At 45.4% G+C, this 24,447-nt stretch overlaps 2 protein-coding genes across 3 annotated transcripts; one reads left to right on the top strand and one right to left on the bottom strand.

The window, feature by feature from the left end:
- The first annotated feature begins 2,357 nt into the window (after positions 1-2,357).
- On the top strand, positions 2,358-13,291 carry GTF3A (general transcription factor IIIA). Its single transcript, XM_081197997.1, has 9 exons — positions 2,358-2,764; positions 3,824-3,924; positions 5,298-5,394; positions 7,186-7,274; positions 7,761-7,834; positions 9,031-9,114; positions 11,039-11,268; positions 11,361-11,420; positions 12,977-13,291. The coding sequence occupies exons 1-9, from the start codon at positions 2,570-2,572 to the stop codon at positions 13,133-13,135; spliced, it is 1,089 nt and encodes a 362-aa protein (XP_081054123.1). The 5' UTR covers positions 2,358-2,569; the 3' UTR covers positions 13,136-13,291.
- On the bottom strand, positions 13,241-18,395 carry MTIF3 (mitochondrial translational initiation factor 3). Of its 2 annotated transcripts, none has more exons than XM_081198020.1 (4): positions 18,244-18,395; positions 15,665-16,180; positions 14,447-14,601; positions 13,241-13,483 (listed from the first exon to the last, which is right to left on the bottom strand). In XM_081198020.1, exons 2-4 carry the CDS (start codon positions 16,143-16,145, stop codon positions 13,274-13,276), a joined length of 846 nt encoding a protein of 281 aa, XP_081054146.1. In that variant the 5' UTR covers positions 16,146-16,180; positions 18,244-18,395; the 3' UTR covers positions 13,241-13,273. The 2 variants fall into 2 exon arrangements, with proteins under 2 accessions (XP_081054146.1, XP_081054147.1); XM_081198021.1 differs by lacking the exon at positions 18,244-18,395 and adding an exon at positions 18,010-18,138.
- Positions 18,396-24,447: the final 6,052 nt, after the last annotated feature.

Here is a 24,447-nt window from a genome sequence, read left to right as displayed (position 1 = left end):
CTAGCTAACAGGACCAGTGATCAGGGATGATGGGAACTGTAGTCTCAAAAAGATCTGGAGAGCCGAGTTTGCCTATGCCTGAGCTAGGACATTATTCAGGACCCTCCTAGGTAGAGAACACAGCCTTTCTACCCTTTCATTCAAAGGAGTTGCCTACCTCCTCAGCTCCACAGGATGAAAAGACTGCACAATAAGGTAAAGGTCATTTAACAGTCAACCACCTTCTCTAGGGAAGTGGAGTTTACTACATTACAGGTCCACTCAACATATGGAAGGCTGACCATTGGCCATGTTGGCTGGGGCTGATGGGAGCAGGAATCACACAAACATATGTATGGTGATGGATCCCTACATTAAAGAGAATTAATAACAACTCACTGTATCTGGAACTATCCATTTCCCCACAAAATAGTTTCTAAGGGAAATTCCAGTGTGAAGTTGCTGAATTATAAATAATCTGGAAATCTGATGTCCTGTCTGATTATAGGTGTTAACAAAGGAGAGCTAGGATGGTTATGTTTTTACCAATTATTGCTGGATGGCCACTTTTCCTTTCTTAAGCTATACACAGAATTGCCATAGTTGCCTCTTAGCTGTAACACTGGGAAGCCCAATCTGTTTTAGAGCTGCTCTTTATCACCCCGACAAACCTGAACTGTTAAATCCATTCCAAACCTCTATTCCCTTCCTCAGTGACTATAATGGGGAATCTAAAAATAGCTGTAACTTTTACCAAAGTTCCCTGAAAAAATAAATCACTATGATTAAAACTTAGATCTGCTCAACAAAAGATCCCGCCCACTTCCCTTCAACATTTCCCCGCTCAGCTTGGTGTCATTTCTCAAAAAAGCAAAGTGGCAGAAAAGATTGAGTATTAAACTTTGTAGAAAACTGAAGCAACACAACTGCTAAAAAAAATTAGGCACCACGTGATCAACCATGTTAACGGGAGGGGGCACCAACTCATCTTAATTTGTTTCATAATTCAGTGTGCATATAGAGTTAGTTACCAACTTTCAGCATAGTAAGACTCAAATGGCATATGCCTTGGAGCGTGACTGGAGAGTTTATGGGCTGTATTATGGCCTGCAAGGGTGGCTACTCTATGGCCCTCCATATTTGCTATATGCAGTTGCTTGACCATTTGCCATGTTGTCTATCTGAGGCTAACAAGAGTTGGGAGTCCCCTGTAAAGACACTCCTTCCTTTCCTGCTCATTTACTCTATGCTAAGAACTGTTAAAAGAAAATGAACTGTTAAAAGGAAAATCCTGCTCCTTTTCCCTTTTATGGGGTATCCAAGAGCCCATATAGTGTCCTTAAGTGGGCTCCCTATTGGTAGGAGAAAATAACAGAGGCCAACCAGAGTATACTGAGAAGCAAAGCGGCTAGTAAGCCTGATCTTTATTAACTGTTGCAACAGGGTCCCCACTCACCACACGCAGGAGGAGAGAACCCAGAACAATGGTGCGCAAGCCCCTATATAGACTTTTGAAACTGCCCACCCTGTAGCTCAAGACCACCCCCAAAAACATACATACATCACAGAAGGAGGCGGTCTACATCAGACTCCTTTCTGCCAGGATACCCGATAATGCTCACTGATTGCTTTACCTGGGCATTCTTTTGTGATGGTAAATACTTTTAGTTCCTGAATCCAGGTCACAGGCTCACTCTATTCGTACACAAATACGCCCTTAAGACAGAATTTGTAAGCAAAAAGACAAAGGGAAGGCTTTCCCCATTTCCTCCCTCCTTGCAGAGAAATACATTGAAGTCAATTTGGGAGTCAAAATAGCTTCAGGATTGCTCTCCTGTACTATTTCAGACACGTGGTTTATATACTTATGTGTTTTGCCTTGTGTTTATGAACATTTATTTTATATTTAGGACCTTTAAATTCTTATTAACAGAACCTTTTAAAATTCTAGCCGACTATTAAAATACATTTGGATTTCAGAACAAGTGCTCCAGTTTACTCCTCCCTCCCATCCTTTTCCTTTTGTGTCATGTCCTTTACGCTCCCTTTGCCTTCAAATCAAAATATTTTTTTAAAAAAATTTCCTTCCAGTAGCACCTTAGAGACCAACTAAGTTAGTTATTGGTATGAGCTTTCGTGTGCATGCACTTCTTCAGATGCACACACGAAAGCTCATATCAATAACTAGCTTAGTTGGTCTCCAAGGCGCTACTGGAAGGAATTTTTTTATATTTTATTTTATTTAGTTTCAACTACGGCAGACCAACACGGCTACCTACCTGTAACTTTGCCTTCAAATGCAATGCACATTTATTAGATATGTATATACATTTCATAAATGCGCAATACAAGATTTTTGGGAAATAACCCGAGATGTGTGCTTTTTATTCGACAGACTCCGCCCACCCAGAGGGCGAACGCATTGCGCAATCGCGGATGCCGCCGTCTCTTCTCAGGCAAACTCCAGCGCGCTCTCTTTCTCCGCCCCGCCCCGTGGCAGGACGGTGGGCGGGAAGGGACAAATTAAGGATGGCGAGGCTTGGAGGGGCGGGGCTCCAGCGCTACCACGTGGTGCGCCGCCGCTCCAAGCATGGCTGGAGAAGAGTCTGCCGTCGAAGAGGAAGATGCTGTCGCCGCCTCCGACAGGCGCAAGCTCAGCGCTTCCCGCCAGCGCCCGCCTCCGGCACTCCTGAGGAAAGCCTTCATTTGCTCCTTCCCGGACTGCGACGCCATTTACAACAGAGCCTGGAAGCTGGACGCGCACCTGTGCCGGCACACGGGAGAGGTCAGTTGGGCGGGACTAAGGGGGATAAGGGGAGCGGCCATTGGGCGAAAGCGTGTCCGCAAGAGACCCGCTGAGGGGCCAGGTGTGCTGACGGGCAGCAAGAGGGAATCGAACCTTGGGGCGCGCGAGCGCGAACGCTGCGACTGCTATTGGAGCGCGGCCTCCCTCGCATAGCCAATCGAGGGGAAGCGGGCCGTCATTGGCCGGTCGGGGGTGACGCGCTTGTTCGGGGCGGGGCTCCATGGAGATGACGCGTTTCCGGATAGGGGCATGAGAGCTTTTTTGAGTGGCTGTCAAAACCTGCAGTGGTGTGTACGGGGCTCATGTGAGATTATCATTCATATACTGTGTGTGTGTGTGTGTGTATGTGTATACACACACACACACACATATATATATACACACACACGTATACACACACACACACAGTATATTAATATATATGTATAAATAAATAAATATATACATATATATGTATGTATGTATTTATACGTTTCTTTTTTTCCCTGAAGGGACTCAAGGAGGCTTACAGATAAAAAAACAAAATAACCACTAAAAACATAGACACACCCATTAAGAAAACAATTAAGTATTGATAAAAGTTAAACTATGAAAGGGGGGGGGGTTACTCCTGAGTAAATGCAAATGAAGATCTCTCAAGAATATTGGCCAACCTTCTAACTAGTAAAGGGGTGAAACTGGCCCTAGACAGTGACTGGGGGAGTTTCTGTTACGGGAAGTAGTAGGTCAAATACTTGGGGTGTATTGGACAAAAAGTTAATATGGGGTAATTTTTTTAAAACCTTTGTCAAATGTAAGTCAAATAGACATGCTACATTTGATCATCAGAAAATTGTCCTATGTAAATTAGGGTAATTTGTATAGAGAAAATCTCTGGAAACTTTTCCAGTTATTTTTTAAAAAAAGAAATCCCCCATCTGCTAAGTATGGTATTCGGTGTGCAAGAGGAACTGTTTTGGGAAATTGGTAGGATGTGTAACATGATGAGTAAAGCAAATAAATTTGTGATATAAAATCAGCTGTTTTTCTCCTTATCAGCTGCCTTTCATTTGCGATTATGAAGGCTGTGGTAAAGGCTTCACTAGACTCTACCATCTTAAGCGCCATTTTCTTACGCACACTGGAGAAAAGCAATTTGTGTAAGTATACTATGGCTGTGGGTGGGGAAGGTGCTGGAATTGTTAGAACAACAAAAATCCCAACAGATGTTATGATTTGCAGGTTTGCTGCCACAGGAATAGGATTGGGTGAAGCTGGCAGTTGTATGTTTGCATAACTAATAGGATTAACATATTTTGTTGAGGTTTGGCTAAATGAAAAACTCCAGCCTTATGGGTGAAGTGGAGGATATGAAATGAAAAACTTTTAAAACAAGTATGGTTCTGGAACATAGGATATTGTAGTTGGGACACCAGTTTCAGCTTTTAAGTCAATGGTGGGCAACTTTTTCTCTTTTGAGGTCTGCATTTCCCTTCAAGGCAATCTGTCAGGAGCTTCATAGAACGCTGCATTACACTGAGTCAGGCCTTTGATCCAGCCAGCTCAGTATCGTCTATAGTGACTTGCAATGGCTGTTCAGGATTTCAGGAAGGGTTCTCTGCCAGGTGTACTTGGAGATGCCAGATATGGAACCTGAGCCATTCTGCATGCAAAGCAGATGCTCTATCACTGAACTACAGCCTTTCCCTAGCATGCTGGCTGTGGGCAGAGCCAAAGCCAGCAGGGGCTAGAGAGTAGGACCCTATATGCATTTAAAGTAGCATCATACACCTTTGAATAACAACACTCTGCTGCCTTAATAAACTGGTTCTTTGTGGGAAGCCATGGCTATTCAAGTGGTATTATGGTGTTTTAAATATATAGTGCAGATGAGGCCTAGGTTGAGCCACCCCCTTTTCTTTCTCCTAATGATAATCTCCATTTCTCTCTTCCTGGCACCCATTTTTTTCCTCTCAGCCCAATGACTAGCTTGAGAGGGGAGTGGCATATGACTCTTTCCAGAGGTGGGAATAGTTTACCCACCACTGTGATTTTTTTGTTATTCTCCCCCCCCCCCCTGTGTGTGGTGTTTCTTTTTACTGAGATTCTTCATAACATACTTATTTTTAACTGTAATATATTTATTAGAGAAAAACAATTAGGGGGGAACCCTGTACTGACTAAAAACACTGGTGTGTTTATTTTTAAGATTCGTTTATAAAAAATGTGTGGTGCATCATCTTAGGAGAGCTTCCTCCTTTCTTACACAAGATGGAATGATTCTTCTAAGATTCGAAGTGTGTGTTGCAACGTATGCCTGCAGCCCCTGAGAACCAAGAAAGTATTCCCTTTTACCCTCTTAACAATTATTGTTTTATTCATTAGCCAATGTATACACCTTTAACCAATTAATTTGGCCAATTCAATGATTTGACTAAGGTTTCTTTAATTAGCTGACATCTGGAAAGGCCAGTTGCACCTGCTTGTATTCTTTCATATTCTTCATAGAGAACATACGCTTGTGTATTTGTAGGTGCAAGGTGGAGGGCTGCAACGAGAGATTTACAACAAAATCAAACTTGAACAAACACATTGGTCGCAAACACTTGCAGCATTGTAAGGAATACATAGTAAGTGGCCTTCTTTGTTTGCCCAAATAGGCTTCTAATAGGTATATAAATGAATACAGTGGTGCCTCGCAAGACGAAATTAATTCGTTCCGCAAGTCTCTTCGTCTTGCGGTTTTTTCGTCTTGCGATGCACAGTTTCCCATAGGAATGCATTGAAAATCAATTAATGCGTTCCTAGGGAAACCGCCTTCGGACCAGGTCCGGGGACAGTCTGCCCCCGGACCTCTTCTGAAGGCTGGGGGGGGGGGGACAAGGGCTTTTCTTCCCACCCCCAGCATTTTAAAAAACCCTGGGACAGCGGAGGACTTCTCCGCTGTCCGGGGCGATCTTAAAATGCTGGCGGGCGGCATTTTAAAATCGCCCCGGACAGCGGAGGACTTCTCCGCTGTCCGGGGCGATTTAAAAGCCCCTGGGAAGGCAGGCAGGGGGGACAAAGACTTTCGCCCCCTGCCCGCCTTCAGAAGGTGTTCCCGCCCCCCGCCCCACTTTGGAACAGCTTTCCGAAGTGGGGCGGCTGGGGCAGGTGTCCCCGCCCCCCCGCCCCACTTTGGAACAGCTTTCCGAAGTGGGGCGGCGGGGGCAGGTGTCCCCGCCCCCCCTCCCCACTTCGGAACAGCTTTCCGAAGTGGGGCGGCTGGGGCAGGTGTCCCCGCCCCCCCCTTCGGAACAGCGTTTTAAAATGCTGGGGGTCGGGAGCGAAGCACTGCCGACCCCCAGCATTTTAAAATCTCCCCCTGTCCCGGGGAGATTTTAAAATGCTGGGGGTCGGCAGCTAACGCTTCGCTCCCGACCCCCAGCATTTTAAAACCTTCCCGGGACACGGGGAGATTTTAAAATGCTGGGGGTCGGCAGCGAACGCTTCGCTCCCGACCCCCAGCATTTTAAAATCTCCCCGGGACAGGGGGAGATTTTAAAATGCTGGGGGTCGGAAGCTAACGCTTCGCTCCCGACCCCCAGCATTTTAAAATCTCCCCGGGACAGAGACTTCTCTGCTGTCCCTTGGAGATTTTAAAATGCTGGGGGTCGGCAGCGAACGCTTCGCTCCCGCCCGCCAGCATTTTAAGATCGCCCGGGGCAGGCGGGGGGGGGGGAAGGCAGCCGGGTGAGCAAAGACTTTTGCCCCCCGCCGGCCTTCAGAAGAGGTCCTCTTCTGAAGGCCGGCTGTGGGCGAAAGTCTTTGCTCCCGACCGCCAGCATTTCCCTATGGGCTTTCGTCTTGCGATGCAAGCCCATAGGGAAATTCGTCTTGCGAAGCGCCTCCAAAACAGAAAACCCTTTCGTCTTGCGGGTTTTCCGTCTTGCGAGGCATTCGTCTTGCGGGGTACCACTGTAATGATAAATAATCCTTTGCTCAGTGTTAGGAAATAATTCATTAAATGTGCTTGACTTATTAACTCTTTTACCAATGTTAGAACTTAGCCTGTGCATCTAGGTTGTGATTAAGCAGTACAATCAGTACAATTATCTGTATACACATGGTCAGCTTTTACCTTTTGACAGATATGGCAGGGGGACATACCCTGTTTGCTTGCAGGGTGCTATTTGCTTGTAGCTAGCATTGGGAGCCCAGTCTGTACTGAGGACTCTAACCAAAGCTTTGCTACATGCTGTGTGCAGGTAAGATACTAGTGTTCATTACTGGATCAAGTGACTACATTAAGCCCCCAAAGTCCTGGGTCCTTTCCTCAGCTTTGCCATGGTGATCTTTATGGCATGATGTAAAATTGAGCCTATTCTAGTACTTTACGTTAGCCTGCCTCTAACAGTAACTATCTTGATTTTTCCAAACAGTGTGACTTTGAAGGATGTGGGAAATCATTTAAAAAACACCAGCAGTTGAAAATTCATCAGTCTGAACACACTGGTGAACCGCCCTTCAAGTAGGTGAATATTCCTGTTTTTTCATGAAAATAGGGAGGATTTCAGGGTGCTTGTAGGCAGGAATTTTAAATGGTTGCCCTGAGGAAGATGATGTTTTTATTTAACAGAGCCTGAAGACCAAAATTAAAGGCCAAAAATAAAAGGCCTGGGAGAATAAAAAGGTACTTAAAATAGGATGCCATCTCCCACAAGGCCCTCTCCTTACGCAGCTCTGTTAAGCATCATAGATCATGGCACTGTGAAAATAAAACAAAAGCCATCATGATCAGTTAGCTGCCATTCAGGACTTGAAAGTGGAAGATGTAACCTAAGAATGTGGCACATTGCGCTTCCAACCGGAGAACTCTTCTTTCTTGGAGCATCATGTTAATTTGGGGTGGGTGAGTGATGGAAGTAAAGGAAAAGTCCACTTTCACTTACACTGTTTATGAACTGGGATTTTTATTTGTGTTTTGAGTGTTGTGTGTTTTGTTTTTGTCATGTAGATGCAGCCACGAAGGATGCGAAATGCGCTTTTCCATGCGTGCCCATCTGAAGCGTCATGAGAAGATTCACGAAGGTAAATTATTCCTCTTGCTTTGGCTGTGTAAAACCCAGTGCTGTTGTTGCTTTAATGGGTTGCCTTCAAATATAAGGCTCAAAACTAGAAGTTATGGAAGCAGGTCTGCTGGTTTTAAATCAGATTGACATCAGTCACAGTGCATTTCATGTGTGCCATTTCAATAGCAAATGATATGTAGGGCAAGAGTGTGCAAAAAGTCTTTTTTGAGCCTACATTAGGGCTGGCTTTGGGGATAATGCTCCTCTTAAAGGTGGTTTGTAAAAAGCCTCTTCCCCAACTGATGCCATGCTGGGTTAACATTTCATTGAGGAATACTATACAAGTCACTGTTAAGAGCAGTGGGGCTAGCCCTTACTGTACCAGAAACTCAGCTTCAAATTGAGGTAATTTGTTTACACTCTCCTTAGACAGCAGAGCGTGGTAAGAGATGCCGTATAGGAGGGGAAAGAGAACCTGTGGCCTTCCAGCTGTGGATGACAGCTCTCACCATCCTATTAAGGACTGCCTTACTCCTTATGTTCGGTCTCAACCACTGAGATAGGGCACTTTTCATTGGTCCCACATACCTCTGAGGTTCAGCTGGCTTTTACCATGGGCTGAGGCTGTAGTGTGGCAGGTCTTGTCCTGTGGAACTCCTTGCTAGTAGAGGTTCAGCAGGAGTCATCATTCCTGCTGGTTTTAGATGATTTCCTAAAGACTGAGTTATTAAGACAGGCCTTTCAAACTTGAGGTGCTTTGCCAACCTTTTACTGTTGTGTTTGAAATGGTTAATGTTTTTACAGTGGTACCTTGGGTTAAGTACTTAATTCGTTCCGGAGGTCCGTTCTTAACCTGAAACTGTTCTTAACCTGAAGCACCACTTTAGCTAATGGGGCCTCCCACTGCTGCTGTGCACGATTTCTGTTCTCATACTGAAGCAAAGTTCTTAACCCGAGGTACTATTTCAGGGTTAGCAGAGTCTGTAACCTACCACTGTACTTAATACTGTGCTTTTTATGTTGTATGCGGCCTTGTGATATATACGAGAGTGTGGTTTGTAAATAAGACAGTCAGTCTGTCTTTGCCCATTGGCTGGGGCTGATGGGAGCTGGGAAGCTGCAAGCTCCCCATCCATGCCCTACAGCACGTGGCTTTGCATTTATTAATATATATATATATATATATATAGCTGTTTAAACTGTTTTTCTTAATAGGCTATGCATGCAAAAAGGATGGCTGTTCATATGTTGGGAAAACCTGGTCAGAGCTTCTGAAACATATGAGACAAAGTCATGTCGGTAAGTACTATCAGAACTTTTACACACTGATTCAGCTTGAACGATTTCTAATGTTGGAAGCCCATTATGTACTCTTTTTTTTCAAATACAGCAATCATTTCTTCTACTAATAATCCTTTCTTGACTTTGTTTGCTTTATAGCAATATAATATGCTGTGCATGCAACTAGTTTCAGATGTGCATTTGTAAGCATGGCTATAATTGTATATCTAAACACAACAGCAATTGCACAACTCTCTTCAGTGGGTTAAAAGCCTGTCATGTATACTCTTGACAGCCATCATAATAACCCTAATGCAGGTCAATATTATTCCTTTTCACAGATGGGGGATTTGAGACTTGGGGGATTGTAGCTTGTACAGAGCCACCAACTGTGTTCATTGCAATAAGATTTGAACCAGGGACTACTTGGTCCCCAGCTCTGGACTTTTGGCCATTCTGCTACAGTATCTCATATGTAGGGTGCAAGGAGTATGTGCGTACAGCTGATGGATGTGAGTAGAAAGTAGAAAGCAGTTGAACAGGGATGGGGAACCTTTTGCTTACAGGTCAGACCTGCCAGGGGCCCAGTTCAGCCTGCATAGTTGTTTTTGGCCAGCTACACTGAAGCCAGTGTGGTGTAGTGGTTAAGAGCGGTAGTCTCCTAATCTGGGGAACCGGGTTCGCGTCTCCGCTCCTCCACATGCAGCTGCTGGGTGACCTTGGACTAGTCACACTTCTCTGAAGTCTCTCAGCCCCACTCACCTCACAGAGTGTTTGTTGTGGGGGACGAAGGGAAAGGAGAATGTTAGCCGCTTTGAGACTCCTTAAAGGGAGTGAAAGGCGGGATATCAAATCCAAACTCTTCTTCTTCTTCTTCTTCTTCTTCTACACCCACCTGCCAGTTACCTGACATATGACAAGACATGGGGAATCGTTGACCTACCGGATGTTACTGAAATACAACTCCCATCATCTTTGGCCATGCTTGCTGGGGTTGATGTGAGTTGTAGTTTGGCAGCTTCAGCAGGGGGCAAAGATCACTCCAACCTGTCATACAATGTCAGCTGCAGCTGCCCTTTTGTAGGGAGGCTTGCATTTGGTGTCCTTTAAATTCAGCAATGAGTGCAAGCCTTGCTGCTTTCCAGTGGAATTGGGTTCAGCTTAGGTCGTATGATATATCAGGTGATTGATGGGTAGATGCAGCCACCCAACAAACATAGCCTGCAGAAGTTTGCCCACTTTTCCATCTGTCCTGCTAGACAGAACTGGTTCCCCATGCCTGTTGTAGCAGAAGGCTGTGAGTGCTTGCTGGATTGTACCGGTGCAGGTGATACTCTGATATTACCGTATTTTTCGCCCTATAGGACGCACTTTTTCCCCTCCAAAAATGTAGGGGAAATGTGTGTGCATCCTATGGGGCGAATGCAGGCTTTCACTGAAGCCTGGAGAGCGAGAGGGGTCGGTGCGCACCGACCCCTCTCGCTCTTCAAGCTTCAGGAAGCTCTGCGCAGCCCTCAGGAGCCCGGCTCGAAGTCGCGCCGGGCTCCCATTCGCTGGGCAGAGCTGCCTGCAGCCCCGGGCTTCGCGCAGCTCTGCGCAACCCTAGGGAGACCGTCACGACTTCGCGCTGGGTTCCCTAGGCTTGCGGAGAGCAGGCTGTTCTGGGGGCTGGGGTCGGGGGAAGCTCAGGCTGGGGGGGGGAAATAATTTTTTCCCCTTTATTCCCCCCCCCCAAAAAAAACTAGGTGCGCCCTATGGGGCAAAAATACGGTATATTCTGCTGCTGAAAATAGCACGCACGTAAATTGTTCCTCGTCTTTGAAAAAACAAGAGGTGTCACTGTTTAAATCCTGTTTAGAAATTATTTCATTTCAGGTTTTACATTGGGTTCTCCCCCCCCCCCCCACTTCCGCACCAATTTCATTTTCTCTTTCATCTCCAGAACCGATAACCTGCAGTGTGTGTGGCAAAATATTCCGACGCAAAGATTACCTCAAGTGCCACCAGAAGATTCACGCTGCTGAGAGAGAGGTCCTTAAATGCCCAAGGGAGGGCTGTGGCAGAACGTACACAACCCTGTTCAATCTTCAAAGCCACATTGTCTCATTTCATGAGGCGAGAAGATCGTTCACTTGTGACCACCCTGGCTGTGGGAGAGTTTTTGCCATGAAAGTAGGCGTTCTCAAGTTAACTTTAACGTGCACATTTTTCTTCCTCCTCTCTTCGTCGCCTATGTATAAACTTTTAATTTTTGTTCTTTGCAGCAAAGTCTTGTAAGGCATGGTGTTGTACATGACCCTGACAAGAGAAAGTTGAATTCAAAAGTAAGTCAAAGGTTTCAGTTTGCTCTCCCCATGCAGTTTTAGGAGTGTGAACCCGCTTTGAATTGCAGGGCCTGAGAGGAGGATATGACAGGTTTATTATTGAGCGGGGTAATCTGAACACGGGGGTCTACATCAGTGTTTACCAAACTTGGGTCTTTGGATTGTAGTTTTTGGACTACAATTCCCATCATCCTTGACCACTGGTCCTGTAAGCTAGGGATATTGGGAGTTGTAGTCCAAAGGGGGGGGGAGCGGGTGACCCAAGTTTGGGAAACTCTGGTCTACATGGTGGAACTAGTTTCTTGAACTTTGCTATTAGCCATTTCTTTGTGTGCTGCTAATAGCTCATGATGTTGTTTAGTTGTGTCCGACTCTTTGTGACCCCATGGACCAGAGCACGCCAGGCACTCCTGTCTTCCACTGCCTCCCGCAGTTTAGTCAAACTCATGCTGGTAGTTTCGAGAACACTGTCCAACCATCTCGTCCTCTGTCATCCCCTTCTCCTTGTGCCCTCCATCTTTCCCAACTTCAGGGTCTTTTCCAGGGAGTCTTCTCTTCTCATGAGGTGGCCAAAGTATTGGAGCCTCAGCTTCAGGATCTGTCCTTCCAGTGAGCACTCAGGGCTGATTTCCTTAAGAATGGATAGGTTTGATCTTCTTGCAGTCCATGGGACTCTCAAGTCTCCTCCAGCACCATAATACAAAAACATCAATTCTTTGGCGATCAGCCTTCTTTATGGTCCAGCTCTCACTTCCATACATCACTACTGGGAAAACCATAGCTTTAATTATACGAACCTTTGTTGGCAAGGTAATAGGTCATAGTGGTTGGCAAATTGGAGCTGATGATTAGGTGATAACTTTAAATGAAATATCCATCAGAGCTTCTTTGTGAAGGTGACCTATATGCACAGGGCGGGGGTGGGGGTGCATATCTACATTGACTTGAAGGACTTTGGAGGTGCAGGGTTGATCTCATATTTTGTATTGAACCTGCTGGCTTGTAGGAGTGCCTGCTCTTCACCGCCTCCTGCTTACACCCACTTCTGCATTTAAATATCAGAGCAAATACCACAAAAATACTGTTAAGTTGGATCCAGAAACAAAAGGGGCTGACAGAAACATATTCTCCTGACCCCACCCCACCCCATCCTGAAAAATCTCCCAAAGAGAGGGAGAAACATATTGAAGGGAATATGGGGATCCCCGAAAACTGAGCAGAGGAAACTTCCATGAGTAAGATTTCCACTTGGGAAAAGGGCCTCCACCAAAATTTCAGTGATTTCCTCACCCCCAGCGCCCCAGGAAACTTACCAGGGAAGTCAGGGGGAACTTATCTCTGGATCCGGGGCTCTTTTCTGCAAATAGAAGCCAAACCCTGAAACTTCTCGCCACTTAGGAAAACAGACAAGAGCAGACAACAACACTTTACCATCATTTCCCACTGGTTAGCTGCCAAGACTGCTGACCACAAAACGTATACGTACTTTTTTAAAAGCTTTGTTTATATGTTTATCCCCTTCTGTCAACCACAAATCTATGTGTTTCCTTTCAAAGGTTAAAAAGCCACGTCCTAAGCGGAGTTTGGCCTCACGTCTGAGTGGATTCATCCCACCTAAAGCATGTCGAATAAATGTTTCCTCTGTAGATGAGACACTGATCACACCTGAAGTGAGCACCACGTTGCCTACTGTGGAAACACTGTCCCTTGGCTAGAGTATCAGATGAACGTGGACAATATATTCATGCATATGAAGTTGAAAATGGCTTTATGAAGTAGCTGTTACTGGCAAGTCTATGGAGTCTGTAAAGAAAACTGGAGACATTCAATTTTTTTATAAAAAAAATATTAAATCACTGCTTGAGGGTTTCTGATTCAGTGCTGTCCTTTCTCTTCTCCTTCTCATCTCCTTTGTTCTTCTCCGTTCTTTTGTATTCCTGGATTTCTTTGTTCGACATATGCCTCAGTACACACGTGCTCCTTCCTTCTTTGACAGTGCGGGGCTCAGAGAGGTAAGTCGCTTTCCCAGGCATCGTATCCAAAATCTGACCAAAGAATGCCAGCTGAAAAGGAAAAGATGTACTGGCATTAAGAATGTATTACCTGAGCCTTAAAAAAAAAAAAGGTTTAGTGAAAGGACTTGACTGAAGTGTTAAAAAAGCAGACATAGGCTGTTGCTGTAGGAACGTCTACTAAATTAATGTGCAACGAACACTGTTGGTGAGCAGAAATTCAATCATTTTACAGATTCTGACATGGGTCAGTTAGAAATGCCTGACAAAGCACAGCCTCCTCCATCTTGTGTGTTAGTTTAGTACACTGGTGAGCACCCCGATTGGGGTTGAAGACTTGCCCATCCCCCATCACGATATTCTCATTATCGTTCTGGCAGGTTCTATTGGGACAGATGCCACTTCACTCCGCATGCTTATATTCCTTATTTGATTGACAACTGCACTGGGGAAAGATAAGTAGTACCCTGTACTGGCTCTGAGGCAGGGATCTCCAGCTCCTGACCCCAAATCTCTTCGTAGAGGTCAAAATTAGTTTACCTTCACCCTGATTTCAACAGGAATTACTTTCATATAACTATGCTGCTAAGGACTGTAGCGAACATTAAAACGTAAGCCTGTATTCCTTATTCTGGAATGTGTGACATGCTTTAAAGCAGGGATGGGAAACCTGTGGCCCCCCAGGTTCATTGTGGCTAGAGATGTAAAGGCCTTCAAATTTCTAATTGTGGACTACAACTCCCATCATTCATGACGGCTGGCCAAGCTAGCTGGGGCGATGGCTACTGGGAGTCATAACATCTGCAGAGTTTCAGGTTCCCCAAAGCACTTCACTTATCAAGGTTATGGGCAAGAAAGAGGGAACTGGCTGTTTGACATTTTTAAAAAGTATCTAAAAAATAATAATGCTCCAAATAGTGTTGGCAGAAACGTAAGTCATACTAAAGGTCAGTTTGCAATACTGGCCAACTTGACTGTGAGAGGCCCTCCATGAAAACTTTGGTTGTAACTTACCATATTTTTCTGTCCATCACCACCCCTCTTCTGCTGCAGTGTAACCCGGACATGGTGCTTCTTGTCAATCCACTGCTGAATCTGTTTTATCTTTGTGTCTAAATCGTGCTGCTCAATTGCTGTGGAAAAGGTTAGCTCCTTCTGCTGAACGGGGCCTGTTGAAATGAGAAGCAAAGAGATTGTTAGGATTTGTTTTAAAGCAGCTGTGTTCCAAACTAGCTCAGATTTAATTATGTATGGGGGTTTCTTTGGAGGGGGGGAATCGCAGCATGAATTTCACATGGCAGAAGTATATGAAGTAGCTCCTTATTTTCAGAGGCCCAAATATCCTTAAGAGGGCAAGAAATGTACAGAAAATGGTTTGTCCTGCTCTCCTTGCATAAAACAAGATACACTGCTCTTCCTTGCTCCCAAGTTATTGTTGTTTTAATATGGCTAATAAACTGGCAAAGCATATGCTTTTATTCTTTTTAGAGCATGACTTTGTGTGATGTAGCAATTTGGATCTATGCTCAAGTGGCAATTAAGGAGAGCTCTTTTTTGTAGTCTTAAGAAGTGTGCCTTCTGCCAACAGAGCAGTGCCTTCTGCCAACAGAGCACCACCACGCCAGTGTGGTGTAGTGGTTAAGAGCGGTAGTCTCCTAATCTGGTGAACCGGGTTCGCGTCTCCGCTCCTCCACATGCAGCTGCTGGGTGACCTTGGGCCAGTCACACTTCTCTGAAGTCTCTCAGCCCCACTCACCTCACAGAGTGTTTGTTGTGGGGGAGGAAGGGAAAGGAGAATGTTAGCCGCTTTGAGACTCCTTAAAGGGAGTGAAAGGCGGGATATCAAATCCAAACTCTTCTTCTTCTTCTTCTTCAACAGTGTTGTAGTTATGATAAAGAGCTATGTAGGGCATTAAAATCCCCAAAGCTAGTGGTGGTTCTGCGAACATCTACTTATTCTCTCCCCTCCACTTTCTGCAGTTGTGAACTAAAGCGGTAATATACGAGAGCCTGCAATCTCTGTTTAAAAAATGGTGCTATCCCAGAATGAAATCCTGGAGCAGATGCAGATCAGCATATTTCCCATTATTTTGATAACCAACTAGGCTAATAAATATGCATTTAGAAACTGGCTCTTAAAAAATATATGCAGCGAAAAAACAAAGGACTAGAGCCTAATCCATCTTTTAAAAAGCTTTTTAGAATTATGGACTGAATAAGTGCTATACATACCATTTTTAGCGCTAGCTTTCTGCTTATCTCTAAGTCTGAGCCGCTCTTCGAGGATCTGCTGCCCAGACATTAGTCTGTACACTGGAGGGTCTGCTTTCTCTTTCAGAAGAACAAGCTTCACTGCTCTTTCATCCATGATTCGAATCACATCTGCCCTGTGGATGTTACCCTGGTTTTCGCCATTCTCATCAATCAGCTGAATAATCCGATGGGGGATTTTCCTCCCAACGCTTTCAATTGTATTTTTGAAACTGGTGGTTCTTTGCTTTGCTTTTAGGTTCCCCTTGGCATCTTCATGAGTACAGAATGCTCGTGTAGGGACAGGCAGAAGTCCTTTTTGAGAATCCCTCTTTATCCAAGTTTCCGAGGCTGTAGTCCTTTTTACTGGTTGCACCAAGATACTGGCGAAATACTTGGTGATGTGATTCACTTCCTTCCTTCTGGCCTCATCCAATAGTTTCTTTAGGCACAAGCCAGCCATTCTGGATACATGGGGGTGGGGGGATGCCCAGAAACCTAAAAACAATATTTAAAAATGAGAAAACCTTGTGAAATAGAGTTTCATAAACTGCTTTGAGGTTTTATTACAGCTGAGGTATATATGTCTTTTGAAATAAATAAAATAATATTTTTTTAAATGCACTGAAGTTGCTTGCTTAAATTATCAAGATATCCTTTCCTATGTAAACACCTGTAAAATTATATTGTATACAAGTTTTAAGGTGCCCAGAAATATCGACATACCCAGGCCTTTGCTGCTGCTTCATTACAATATGTTATTTTTTAAAATTCCTGCCTGTGTTCAGATATATTGCATCACATTCTCATTAACATATGACAGGATTTATTTTTAAATTGCACACCCCCTTGGAACTGCTGTGGGAGGCAACAGAATGATACCTTAAGGGTATACAAAGCTTTCTTATCAGTTGGACCCTGTAGTAGCGGGAGAGAGTGTGCGCACGCCTGCAGTCCGGCCCGCCACAAGGTCTGAGGGACAGTGAACCGACCCCCTGCTTAAAAAGTTTGCTGACCCCTGCCTTAATAAATATATAACCCTTTGCATGTATTGGAGGTGCATCCCATTGAGTTCAATTGGGACATTCTTCTTGGCAAGCGTTTTGCAGCCTAGGGGTGCAATCCTATTCCTACTCACCTCAGAGTAGGCCTGATTGAACTCCGTGGGGTTTCCTTCTGAGCAGACATGCCTAGGATTGCTCTGTAATTAGGTTGTATGAACATATTTGCTTAAGATTTTGGACAAATAATGTGGATTTTTTTTTTGCAAAAGCATGAACGGCCAGATTTGATACACATGTATGTGTGCATATGTATGCATGCGTGTGTAAGAATCTTGCACCCCTTATGACAATGCCAGAGCATAATGTGTTGGGAGGAGATTTTGCTCTGCAGAGACTGCAGGGGCTACAAATGCACACACCCCTTTCGGAATATCTATGCGTGAAACATTTGCCTGGTTAACGAGTGGGCCCAAATCGGAGTAGGCCTGCTGAAACAAATGGACCTGTTAAGTCATGCCCATTCATTTTAATGAGTCTTCTCTGAGAAGGCCCTACATTGGATACAAAACAATATTTTTATCATTTTCAAATTTTTGCAAATTTGCACATTTCCAACTGTCTGCACACCTGCATTTTGCCAGATTATGTTCCACTGAAGGGAGGATGGTTGTGGTCATAAATCAAAGTTTTTCATGCTGCCTATGTGTGGTGCTTTATTGACCAATATTATGCGTGCTTCTTTCTATCAAATGTAGTAATCTGCCATGGTATTGCTTGGCAATGGAGAGTGGGAAAGAAAGAAAACAGGAGATTTATAAAGTGGAAAAAACTGGAGAGGATGAAAAGAAGCAATTTACAGTTCCTGCTCTGGAGTCATCCAGTGAAGCAAGCTGTTTAGGGAAACACAAGAAAGGACTTCATGAAACAGTGCATCATACAATTCTTATAAAAATGCATTGCAATGTGATGTTTGCTCTGTAACTTTGCTTTAGTGGAGTGGTGGCGAACTTGCTGTGGGCCTCAGAACGTGGCTGGACTGCAAGTCCCATGGTTGGAATCCAACAACATCCATTGGGACATTAAAGAAAGACTCATTCAAATGAGCATAATATATCGCAGCAACTGGTGAATGTCAACACTCCTGCTTTCTATCAGCGCATTAGGTCCTCTGCAAATCCTCATGTATCAGGTGCTTGAAAAAGTGTGCATTTCACCCTGTGTGCACGCCAGATATTTGGGGTGGAATCTCATAAAACTGACTGGCAACTTAATGGGGTACAGCAAAAGGCTTTATATGCAGTATACACATACAACCCGCTGTACCACGCAAGGCTGCTGGAACTTGGGAGACCTGCACGTCATCCCAGATGTGGTTTCGACTTCTGGCACTGCGCTCTCTCCAGAAGCGCCCTGTTCTCGCGCGTCCCCATTTGGCGCGAGGGCTCGATCCGAAGCCGCGCCTCGAGGCTCAGCCCTTCTCGGGAGCAGAAAGGGGGGTGATCGTTCACTCCGGCCGCGGGTTCAAAGGCCTCCTGCAGGGCGAGCCCCCCGGCTTACCTGTCAGTCCCCCGGGGGCCGTCGGCAGCTCCAGCGCCCAGGAACGGGGGACAGGAAGCCAAACGACCCGTCGGAGGGGAAGAGGAAGGGCTTGCGGAGGAAGCGGGGCGGGGAAAGGCCCAGCCGGTCTTCCGAGAGTGCCTGGCTGGCTGAGCAGGGGAAAGGAAGGGAAGGATGAAGGGACTAGCCTCTGGCAGCAGGTGCCTGGATCCGGGCGCTGCGTCCTAGCGCGCGGCTGGGGCAGAGCGCGCCACTCGCGGGTGCTCCTTTTGCTCCCTGAAATAGCAGAGCAAATGTTACATTGGAAGCGAGGTTTCACAGCTAAGGAGGGACAGCACTTTTCCAGTTTGCCTGGACTACAACTCCCATCACCCCAGATCACTAGCCCTGGTAGCTAAGGCTGATGGGAGTTGCAGTCCAGCAAAAGCACGTGGCAGGCCAAAGGTTCCCCCAATCCTGTTGTTATAGCATTGTGTGTACGCAGAGGGTGCCATCTAGCTATGTAACTGAACTACATCTGATCTTGGGAATCATGAGATAGGTGCAGATGTTTTGCCCACAAGATGACTCATATAAACCTTTCTGTGCTGTGAACCGACCCGAGATCTGTGGATGAAGGGCGGCACAGAAATAAGTAAATAAATAACTAATGAATATGGGTTTGCAGGGCTTTCATTCTTCAGTGACAGTACATTTATTGCTACGTTTATTTCTCACCTTTCCTGCAAGGAGCTCAAGGTGGCGTACATAGTTCTCCCTCCTTATTCTACACAGCAACGGGCGACTTGCCCAAAGGCACACAATGAGCTTCACAGCTGAGGAGATTTTAACCCTGTTGGTCCAGTTCCTAATCCAGCACTCTGAGCGTTAAACCACACTAGCTCTCAAACTATTAAGTATATGTTTTAAGCAGGCACAGCCTGTTAGATTAGTGTAGATATCTGTGATGTACCGATTGATTTAATAAACATTCAGCTAACACTGGATTGATGAACACATGTTAGGTTTTAAACATCAAGTTACCAACCCTTTGCCCTTTAAACTTGGATTTGTCTGTTAGGTTTTCTTTTTTCTAAAAAAAGCTTTCCCAAGCATCTTCAGGTTGAACTGGGAAAGGCGCCTGAGGTTCTGGAGAGACCCTGAGAGACTCCTAGGAGTTTTGGCAGTGTTGTGGTGCACACACCCCAGTTACCGCACTATAAAAACCACCTCTTTCTGCTTACTGCTTATGGGTAGGTCAAAATAATTGAAGAGCTACTTTGAAGTACTGTACACATCCAGAGTCTCTTCAAATTGGTGCATAAATCTACACCACAAATTAAAGGACAGTTCTCTTGTTATACCAACAAAAATTTTGCACATACATGTAGGACGTCGCAATGCCTACAGCTGTCTGTTTCAAGTTTTGCGCTTTTAAAAGTTAATGTGCAAATAATCCGGACAATTGGGGCAAGGGGGGTGGGAGCTGAACAAATTAACTGTTTATTGTATCTGATCTGGTGGTTTATGCAAATAATGAAAACGTGTGCAGCAAGATGAATTAAATCCGGGGGGGGGGGGGGCAGGGAATACATCTTTTTGGAACTTTTGAAAAACTATTCTGAAGAAGCACATTCCACCATAATGTTGCCCAAGATAGGCTTTTAAAGGAAGTTTCATTGAATGGTGATTCTAAAAACAAGCTCTGTGTGTTTTTTGGTAGCAAATGAATGAAAAATGAGAGAGAGAAAACACCACATCAAAAAAACAAAACATTGCCAATGTAACAAGTGTATTAAATGTCTAGTTAAACATGGCAACTGTATGGCGCGGGCCTTTCCGCTGTACATCTGAGACATTGTTCTGTAGCTTTTGCAAGCTGATGGGTTCAGCTGCAAAGATTCTGAAGGCTGCTTTGTTGCCAGCCCGGGACACATCCGTGACCTTATTAGAGTGGAAGTGAATGCTCTCCTTTTTTGCAACAGTAAATCTACTAATTTTACAGTCAGTTGAACAGCAATAGATTAATTTGTTTAAAGTCCACATTCACAAAGCCAACGCGAACTTCACTGCCTTGAATACCCTAAACTACAGTGTGGATTTTCTTCTCTCTCTTTTTCTCGGAAGGGTAGACACTATTACAGCTTGCCCCTAGAATGGTCTGCGCAGTTCACTGTCACCTGCTTCTCAGCACAGGTGCTGACCTCTCCGTCTATTCTCTACCTCCTGACAGACTAACAACTAGACTGATCCTTTGTGTGGAGCATCGAACGCTTTCCAAGCGACTGGACCAGTTTTCTTCAGCATTCCACAGGAAGCAGGAGAAAGGCAAGGTTAAGGGGGCATTCCGAGGGTCAGAACGGGTTAAATTTAGTTAACATCAGAGGTTATAGCTTTTAACAAGGAGTTTGAAGGAAACTTATTTGAAGATGCAATTTGTTTCTTCTTTGTCAATCATTTTCCTCCCCTGAATCTCTATTGATAGTGACAGCTTAACAAAGTTTTTATATGCTGGCTCCCCCCCAACTCCCCACCCGCCGACCAGCATCCTTTATGCAGGATAAAGGGGCTGGAATGCTCAGAAAGAGATGCAGGTGGAAAACGACTTTATAAAGCTTCCATGATTTTGAAATTGAGGGTTGAAAGTAGGTCCCCTGCTTGGCTAAGTCAAAATTAATTTGTAGATGTTAAGAAGACGGACACATTATTGGCAGAAGAGGGAGCTGCCGGCGGCAGGCTGTTCTATGGGCCGCATTTTAACAGCCTGGTCTTTGTGTAGGGGGGTCTCTCCACATACACATATCCCACTCTCCACGGAAAGGGAGCTCAGTGAAATCATCTATATTATGGTTACCAGATTTTTTTCAGTGAATCTGGGGAGACTTTTTTTTTTAAGCTGAGCAGCAATAGGGAGTTAGTAGTGGTGGGGATGGTGAGGCAAAAGACCCTGGGCCCAAGCACATATGCATATTGTATAAAGGTGCAAAGCCCTTCTTTCGCACCCTGTGAAACATAAATGCGCAGAGTTTTTTTAAAAACTGGGCAACGGCGTGCCGCCTGTCCGTGACTCCCGAGCCTTCCCCGATCTCCTGCCCCCTTCCCTCTTTGTTTTGACAGATTGGGGGAGGCTCTGGAGTCACAGGCGGGTGGCCGTTGCCCAGGAGGGGTGCAAGGAGCATGGTTTCTCTGCCAGGCAAGGTGCAAAGCCCTTCTTTCGCACCCTGTGAAACATAAATGTGCAGAGTTTTTGTTAAAAAAACTGGGCAACACCTGCCCACCCGAGACTCCTGAGCCTCCCCCGATCTGTCAGAACAAAGGGGGAAGGGGGCAGGAGATCTGTACCGCTGGATGTCCCCGGTTCCCCTTTGGCAGTGGCGGTGGCAGTGAGCAGCTCCTGAAACCAGCCAGAGCCAACTGCACTACCAGGCTGGCTCCAGGCTGCTGAGGCTGCCGCTGCCACGTTTCCCAGGGACAGATTTGCAAATCTGGGGACATTCTGGGGACGGAATTTGTCCGGGGGCAGATTTGCAAATCCGGGGACTGTCCCCGGAAACCGGGGACATCTGGTAACCCTAATCTATATGAGATTCCTGTTGGTGGTTTATTTTGTGGGGAGCTACTTAGCATAGAAACAAAGCACATTTAGCTGAGAGGTTGTGGTGCTACAAAACGTGCCACCCGAATATTCCTCGACTGGCTCCTTTTGTCTTTCCAAAATGTAAAAATTCTGGGTAGGCTGTTCTAGAAAGTACAGTTTAGCACATTGTTTTAAAAGGAGTTATTAAAGTAAAACCCTTTGATTTAGTTGCATTAGAGCCAGTGTTGTATAGTGGTTAGAGGGCTGGACTAGGACCTGGGAAACAAGGGTTCGGGTCGCTACCCAGCCATGAAGCTCAACAGGTGATTTTGGGCCTCTCACACACGCTCTGATTATAGCATGGTTTTCATGAGGACAAAAGGAGGAGGAGGAAACCCTGGAGCTCCTTGGAGGAAAGGTGGGATATAAATGTAATAGAAAATACCTAAAATAAAACATAAGAAAACCCTTTTGCAGGTTAGAGTAACAATTCTTGGTGCTGACGTACAACCCCACTCCTCCTGCATTGGGCATCCCATTTTACCACCACCCCACTCCCCATCTTTATATGAAGAAATATTATTTAATGAAAGCCATGCCTAGAATGCCTTTCCCTTGCAACTTTAACAACAGCACCCTCCACCTCAGACAACCCGAGATGTGTAATTAGGGAGCGTGCCATGAAGGCCGCAGTGCACCATGAGGTTTAACCCTTCCTTCCCTAGCTTGATCCCAATTAAAAGCATCCTCCCCCTGCTGATGTTTGCCTAAGAACAGGAACCAGTGGGGAATTAGGATCGAATAAGAGCCTGCTAGCTCAAGCCAGTGACCCATCTAGTCCAGCATCCAAATCTGCAAGCATGACCTGTGTGCTGCAGCAGCCCTCTCCTTATCTGTGGCTCCTTCCAACTGGCCTTCAGAGACACACTGCCTCCGACAATGGATGAAGAAAATAGCCATCGTGACTAGTCGCCATGGATAGCATTATCCTCTATAAATTTGTCTAATCCTCTTTTAAGGTCATCCAAGTTGGTTGCCATCACTACTTCCATGGTTTCCTCAGTCAGTTCCATAGTTGAATTATACGCTGTGTTGAAAAGTTCAATTTTTGAACTTTGAAGGCAGTCCTGTTTAGGGAAGTTTTTTAACGTTTGATGTTTTATCGTGTTTTTAATATTCTGTTGGGAGCCGCCCAGGGCGGCTGGGGAAACCCAGCCAGATGGGTGAGGTGTAAATAATAAACTGTTATTATTATTCGTTTAAAACTCACAATATTGAGCTTCACTGGATGTCCACAAGTGTTAGGGTTTATGAGAGAGGGAGGAAAAAAATATCTGTGTCCACTTTCTCCACATATTACATAATTTTATACACTTCTACAAAGTCTCCTCTTGCTCACCCTTTCGCTGAACTGGAAAGTCCCAAATGCTGCAACTTTTCCTCATGGGGAAGTTGCTCCATCCCATTCATCATTTTGGTATCCACTTTCGGAACCTTTTCCAACCCCACAATAACCTTTTTGAGACGAGGTGACCATAACCAAATCAAGTATTCCAGGTGTGGCTGCACCATAGGTGTGTATAATAGCATTCTGATATTGACAGGTTTGTTTTCAACCCCTTTCCTCATGATGCCTAGCATGAAATTTGCCTTTTTCACATCACTCTGGGTCGTCATCTACTCTAAGGTTTTGTCTGTCACTGCCAGTTCAGACCCCATAAGCGCATATGTGAAATTAAGATTTTCTGCACCAATGTGTATCACAGGTTTACATTACATTTGCCATTTTACTGCCCATTCACTCAATTTGGAGACGTCCTTTGGAGAGCTCTTCACTATCTCTTTTTGTTTTATTCACCCTGAACAATTTGGTATCATCAAATTTGACTACATTACTGCTCACTCTAAACCATTTAGGAACAATTTTAAAAGTGCATGTTCCAGTACTGAACCTTGTAGGATCAGTTAGAGCAGATCCTTGGAGCTACTTTCGACACCCCTGCATTGGGAGAACTTTCCATTTATTCCCACGAGTTACTGATCCATAAGGGGACCTCTCATCTTATTCCATGAAGCTTACTCAGGAGCCTTTAGTGAGGTACTTTGTCAAAAGCCTTTTGACAGCAGGTATACACTCTATAGGCAAATCACTTCTCTCTACAGTGGTGCCTCGCAAGACGAAATTAATTCGTTCCGCAAATCTCTTCGTCTTGCGGTTTTTTCGTCTTGCGATGCACGGTTTCCCATAGGAATGCATTGAAAATCAATTAATGCGTTCCTAGGGAAACCGCCTTCAGACCAGGTCCGGGGACAGTCTGTCCCCGGACCTCTTCTGAAGGCTGGGGGGGGGGGACACAAGGGCTTTTCTTCTCACCCCCAGCATTTTAAAAAACCCTGGGACAGCGGAGGACTTCTCCGCTGTCCGGGCGATCTTAAAATGCTGGCGGGCGGCATTTTAAAATCGCCCCGGACAGCGGAGGACTTCTCCGCTGTCCGGGGCGATTTAAAAGCCCCTGGGAAGGCAGGCAGGGGGGGACAAAGACTTTCGCCCCCCGCCCGCCTTCAGAAGGTGTTCCCACCCCCCCCCGCCCGGCTTCGCAGCAGCGCTACGAAGCCCGGCGGCTGGGGCAGGTGCTCCGGCCCCCCCA

Source organism: Podarcis bocagei (assembly GCF_964188305.1).
Source record: "Podarcis bocagei genome assembly, chromosome: 6".
NCBI lineage: Eukaryota > Metazoa > Chordata > Lepidosauria > Squamata > Lacertidae > Podarcis > Podarcis bocagei.
Note: the sequence above shows the minus strand (reverse complement) of the source record. Positions and strands in the feature narration are given on the sequence as shown.

Excerpts from the sequence above, each read along its gene's own strand:
- MTIF3 (XM_081198020.1), bottom strand. The coding sequence starts at position 16,145 with ATGGCTGGCTTGTGCCTAAAGAAACTATTGGATGAGGCCAGAAGGAAG. Across the intron at positions 14,602-15,664 it reads GAAAGCTAGCGCTAAAAATG|GCCCCGTTCAGCAGAAGGAG; the intron begins GTATGTATAGCA and ends TCATTTCAACAG. Across the intron at positions 13,484-14,446 it reads GTGATGGACAGAAAAATATG|CTGGCATTCTTTGGTCAGAT; the intron begins GTAAGTTACAAC and ends TTTCCTTTTCAG.
- GTF3A (XM_081197997.1), top strand. The coding sequence starts at position 2,570 with ATGGCTGGAGAAGAGTCTGCCGTCGAAGAGGAAGATGCTGTCGCCGCC. Across the intron at positions 7,275-7,760 it reads ACTGGTGAACCGCCCTTCAA|ATGCAGCCACGAAGGATGCG; the intron begins GTAGGTGAATAT and ends TTTGTCATGTAG. Across the intron at positions 9,115-11,038 it reads TATGAGACAAAGTCATGTCG|AACCGATAACCTGCAGTGTG; the intron begins GTAAGTACTATC and ends TTTCATCTCCAG.